The 5795-nt window shown below is 36.4% G+C and overlaps 1 protein-coding gene across 1 annotated transcript; it reads left to right on the top strand.

Annotated features, from left to right (window-relative positions):
* Nucleotides 1–352: 352 nt before the first annotated feature.
* Nucleotides 353–1500, top strand: LOC6561966 (cilia- and flagella-associated protein 299). Its single transcript, XM_043214547.1, has 2 exons — nucleotides 353–731; nucleotides 968–1500. The coding sequence occupies exons 1-2, from the start codon at nucleotides 426–428 to the stop codon at nucleotides 1367–1369; spliced, it is 708 nt and encodes a 235-aa protein (XP_043070482.1). The 5' UTR covers nucleotides 353–425; the 3' UTR covers nucleotides 1370–1500.
* Nucleotides 1501–5795: the final 4295 nt, after the last annotated feature.

Below are 5795 nucleotides of genomic sequence, written 5' to 3'. Positions count from 1 at the left end.
AGTCGCTGTCATTCTGTGTGTGTCGCATATAGAAAACTGTAATTGAAAATGTGCACAACTTTTGAACGAGAGGCATTGTAAAGTTTTCCCATTTATTAAATTTGCAGCACGAGGCAAAAGTGTGTATATGAGTATGTGTGCGCATCACTGTATTTAATTATACTTATATGCGGCATCAAATAAAAAATTACATAATAGCCCAACAAAGTTTTGCCTTTGAGCAACGATTTCGCTGTCAGTTTTCCAGTTATGAGTTTTTCATTGTGTGCGTTTTGTGTTCATATTTTTTTTTGCTTCGTTCAACACACATTTTGATTTTCCATATTTCACACGAAATATTTGATTTTCCTACCTGGTTTGCGGCAGCTGTTTTCTGGTTTTAACATATTGTTAATTAACAATTTGACTTTAGTTCGATTTGGGGCATGGCGCTGCTAGACTATAATTCGTATGAGGAGTATTTGGATCACTTCATCAGCATAAATGATGTGCGATATTTGGGCAATTGGGCACTCAGCAGGCAACTGATACAGAATGCCTGTGGCAAGAGCTGCATGGGTCGTCTGCTGAGTCGTTCCGAGTTTGTGGAGCAGCGCAAAAAAGCTGAAGTTGCTCTAGATCCACATAGCATCAGTGATTTCCCACTCTTTGGAGCGAGCTATAACGGCAATGATGAAGTGCTGCAGCAGTTTGCCCAACGGGAACATAAACTCCTCAATAAGCAAATATCGGCAAGTAAAAAATCACAATCAAACACATCTGAATTTGCTAAAAGCTATTGACTATTGACAGACTAAAGTCTGTTGAGTATAGTTCCTGTTTAAGGAGTTACAAAAGTATCTTTGACTATTTCAGTTAACAATAATCAGAATTGCAATTTCAAGCTAAACTCCTGAGCGTATTCCTTAGCTAAATTGGCTGTTAGATATTGAATACATATAATTAAAAATCATTCCAACTATTTCAGACGATTATCTTTTTGTTGATGCGCTCGGCGAAGGGCCTCGAAATCTCGGGATTCATTGATCTGGAGCACAGTCTAAGGGAATCGCGTTACAAGACCTCCGGACACTATGTCAACTGGCCAGCCATATTTGAGGGTAAGGCCAGGTTAATGCCGCGTCCGCATCACCTGAGCTACTTTGACTGGAAGAAGAACATGGTGCGCTGCAATAATACCCCCAATTTCCAAGTGATATCGGGCGGTGTTCACAGTTTGCTAATGATGCATCGTGCCGATCACAAGATAATCTGTGTGAGCGCTGGCTGCACTTGCAGTTATGAGCGAAATGCTCAGCGTAGTATTTATGACTCAAATATTTATGGACAATGCCTGTTCTTTGATCACAACATCAGGCGCATCAGTTAGCCATGCCTGCACTCAAGCGGCTTTAAGCTGTCGTATGGTCTAATTGTATGTTTGTTCGAAAACAAAACTATGATTGACATGTTGAATATATACGGATGTATAAATATGTAGTGCATATACCATGCCATTTATGCGTCTGATATTTTAATTCCATAGCTTGTGCTTGTCCATTTGGCTTGTCTATTCCGCTGCTTCTCTCTCGCTCTTGTGTGTGTGCATAGCACTATAGGAAACAAAAGCTACTTTTTCTGGCAAAAAAGTTATTTTTACAAATACTTCAAAAAGTGACTTTCATCAAAACATACACAGAGAGAAAACAATCGCTGTTATGAGAAAAGTTTCTTATATTGTAAGCAGTAGAACAGAATATTTCTTGAAAAAAGTAAATAGTTGTTTAAGTAAAAAGTTTGATGAAATAAAATTCCATTGTAAATTCGTTTTCAATGAACATATATTCTCTAAAATCAAGTAGAAAATCGCAACATAATTTTTGTTGTTCTAAATATAAATTATAAATATTAATAGTTCCTCTTGATGATTAATTCTAAGTTTCTGATGGAAAAATTGTCTGTTTTTTGTATAGTGCATTTTGCAAAAAGGGAATTTGCTGTTGACAGTTTACGTAAATTGCTTTTCATATCTTATCAGTTTGACTACGGAGGCCACAGTTATGCCTGCTGACGTTTTGATGGACATTTTGAGGCCTCTCAGCCAGCAGTCAGCCAGTCCAGCTAGCCTCACAACAACTTTCCCCCCCCTGACTGACTCGGCTGACCATCATCGGAGAGCGGATATTACCCAAGTTTAATAATATTGTGTGTGTCTGTGTGTGTGTGTGTTGACTTAATAGTAGCACCGTTACTGTGGCACGTAAATCTGTTACGAGCAGCCAGTTCCTGTTTGTCCTTTGGACAGGGTCTGCTGCTTATTTGCCAGAAACTGCAGCTGCTTTGTCACATTCAATTACCCTTGCAGTTTGCCAACTGCCGAGTACTTCAATAAGCAACTGACAAGCGTCTCATGTGAGGTTTTGGCTCAGTTATTTAACAGTCTTTGACTCAACTGCAGCACTGATTAATTATCTTTCACTGAGGTAATCAATCTGAGAGGACTATCTTAACTGAACATTGGTGATCTTGTGAGTTAAGAAATTATAATTTAAATATTTGAATATAAGTTCACATAGTGCTAAAAATGATATTCATAATTAAATTAATTAAAAATTTTCGGCGCTTTAAATGGGGAAAAAATCGCATCTCCAAGTCGAGGTCCCTCAACTAAAACTGTCTTATTTGTCTTGGATTTTATTATTGTCCAAAGCACATTAAAAATGTAACCCATTTTTTTGCCTGACCCACAAAACATATGCATTATTTAGTTAAAGCATGAGGTCAACCGATGTAAATAATAAATTCATTTAAATGATGATTTAAATGCCAATCTGCTGTGAGACATAAAATTTAATTTGCATTCGAAATTACGACTAGCTGCTAAATTATGCGACACACAAATTTCAGATCTGTTGCGTTAGAACCGTAAATAAGTCAGCACGCAGATAACTCGGACAATTACAGCTTGTAGCTGTTAGCTTTGCCATAGCCTTGAGACAGCAATTAAAATAAATATTAAGTGCTGCAGCAGGTGCTGCACGAAGAACGAGTGTCTTGCAAAAAATGCGAATAAACATTTACTCAATTTGCCAGAGAGTTGCAGAAGTCTGGCCAATTCAGTTTAGATTTATCTGTGCTGTGCATAAGGATATGCAAAATTTATTGCTAAAGAAATTTTAATGAAATCAACTTGCAATTTACTGCTAGAATTTCTTTTTCATTCATAAACTACTTCTGTTTCCCTCACACTTATTGTTCGTATTTTTTTTGCACTCGATTAAAGTCTTGTGCTCAAAAATATATAACAAATTGAATATTGTTTTATTTGTGACACATCCTTTTGTTAGGCGGCACAACAACGTTTGCCCAAATGAATCAACAGGAAAATCCCTCAACATATTTATTCAAGTAGCTTTCACTTGATACGTTTAAATATTTAATTAATAATATATATATGAGATATCGATTGCTTGTTATTGTTGTTAACTTAATTGGCAACATGTGATAATAAGAAGCTCAATGAATAATTTAATAATTTGCAAACAAAATGCCAATGAATATGTAGTATTTTTGTAGTTGCTCCAGAAATTCAATTCTCCTACATTTCAACAACATTATGATGTGAGTGAATATCGTATAACAAATCATTTCACTTACCAAATAATTTCACTAATTTCGCCAACATTGAAGATACAGCTGAGTATTATCGAAAGTAGAAAACAAAAATAAATAATTATTCGAATACTACACAGAACATGCCCCAAAAAAGTATGCAACAAGTTTTGTGTGAGACGTGCTAACGTATTTGGGAACATATTTTGTAAGGTTATAATGTCATTCGGATTGGATTCATGGGTCAGGCAGAGAGTGCTCATAATTTATGTGCCACATACCCCCAGCACCATATGCCAGCAGCCTGGCACAGAAATCATAATAATATTTCTCAAGGCTGTCCCAAAATATGTCTAATAAATAATTTAAGCACTCAGAATTGGACAGCAGGCAAGTGACAGAGAGACAGACAGATAGAGAGAGGGAGAGGGAAAGATTTTGAGAGAGAGAGAGGCTTGTGTGTTGCTGTCTAAGGAAAACCCTTTCAAGCCCAATAAGCACATAAAACGGGCCCACAATAATAAAGCGAAAAGAACATCAAGGTAGCACATAAAAGCTGAAGCCAAATAAAGGCCATATTAAATTATGCTGCATGCCACAAATGCCACAGCAGTCAGTCAGTGTATGCTAGGCAGACCATGAACAATCACAAAATGTGACCAATAAATAATAAGAATAATGTACAGAATAAATGAGTGCAATTTAATACCCTACAAAGGTAAATCAGTAATACAAAATAAGACACAGCAAAATAATAAAAACATTTAATTAAGTTTTTATCAAATAATGGAGAGAAACCATAACAACCTGAATAAAATTTAACAAAATATTTCAAAGAATTATGGTAAATAATTTGACATCGATTTGGTTGAATAAACATAACGAGAGAGTGTAATTTGATACCCTGCAAAATAAAATATAGAAAAGCTGCTATTTACTTTGGATGAAGATTGAGATAAAGAGAAAAGGTGAAATGTATAAGGAGAGACAATGAGAGAGAAAGGCAGAAAGAGTGAGATAAAAAGAAAAGGAGCTAGAGGAAGAATAAGAGAACGCAAGCGAGGGACAGTAAGAGAAGAAGAAATGTAGACAGAGGCAGAGTCGGAGACAGCTCAGATTGCTCATAAGAATCAATCTCTGATTTTTATATTTGAAATTTAATTGTGTGCAGGATAACTAGGCAGTTAATATACCCAACTGCAGCCATCAGCATGGCTGAATTCCTATTAGCGGCAGCTGTGGTGCGCTTGGCTTGGGTTGATTGAATCGCACCGGGCTTCCTGCCTGCCCCTTGTTCCCAGTTAGCCTGCCTGCTGCTTGCCTCCTGCCTGCTCTGACAACTGCTGCGTAGCTTGTCGCAAATGGCCCGAACGAGACTCGTATATAAAGCGTAAATTGGCAATGGCCAAAAGGTGCCGTTGAACCAAGGGTCAAACAAGGAGTAAAGCATTCACTGTGCAAGTTGCTTGACTTGACTAAAGTTATAGTATAACACATATATATATATTTATTTTTGTGTGTGTGGGTCACAAATTGAGGCAACTTTGGCTGGGGCTTCACTTGCCACACACAAATGGGCAGCAATTGCTGTGATGCGCTCGTGCCTGAAACAAAGCATCAATTTGGCAAAAGCCAAATTCAATTGCTCAATTCCTTAATTTGGTCAAAATGGAAACTGTTAAGCTGAAATCCAATTGAATATGATTTTTCGTTAAATTTAATTACATGCTGGGAATGTATACGCACTGTGGGCGTTTTTCTTTCTTTTGTATAAAATTCAGCTGTTCACACTTGGAAAAATAATGAGCTAGAATATTTGAGGAAAATTGAAAATAGACATGAAGAGAAAACATCTTATTTGACATTAATTGCATATTATTATGAATTAGGAACGCTAATCTGAAATGTATACATTTTATTGGGCCTCCTTTTTTTTTATAATAAATAATATAAAAATCTTTTTAGAACTTTTTGGAGGATCTTTCGAAAATTCCGAAAAACACGTCAGGCAGAATTAACCTGTTATATTACTGATCTGTCTAATATATGAAAAATTATAGCGATTTTCTTCATCTGGTTCAAGGGCATATTTTTGTGCAGTGCATTAGCGCCACAATAGAAAACATATCATGTAAAATGGCCAAACACATAAACATTGGATAAGCCAAATTTATGAGCCAGACAAAAGCCTGTAAACCACAAAT

This window comes from Drosophila grimshawi, unplaced genomic scaffold, assembly GCF_018153295.1.
Source record: "Drosophila grimshawi isolate 15287-2541.00 unplaced genomic scaffold, ASM1815329v1 contig_1377, whole genome shotgun sequence".
In the NCBI taxonomy this organism is placed as follows: Eukaryota; Metazoa; Arthropoda; class Insecta; order Diptera; family Drosophilidae; genus Drosophila; species Drosophila grimshawi.
The sequence above is the reverse complement of the archived record's forward strand: the minus strand, read 5'-3'. Positions and strand labels throughout refer to the sequence as shown.

Bases quoted from the DNA above. Each gene is read 5' to 3' on its own strand.
- LOC6561966 (XM_043214547.1), top strand. From the start codon at position 426: ATGGCGCTGCTAGACTATAATTCGTATGAGGAGTATTTGGATCACTTC. The intron at 732-967 runs GCAAGTAAAAAA...CAACTATTTCAG, and splicing joins TCCTCAATAAGCAAATATCG to ACGATTATCTTTTTGTTGAT.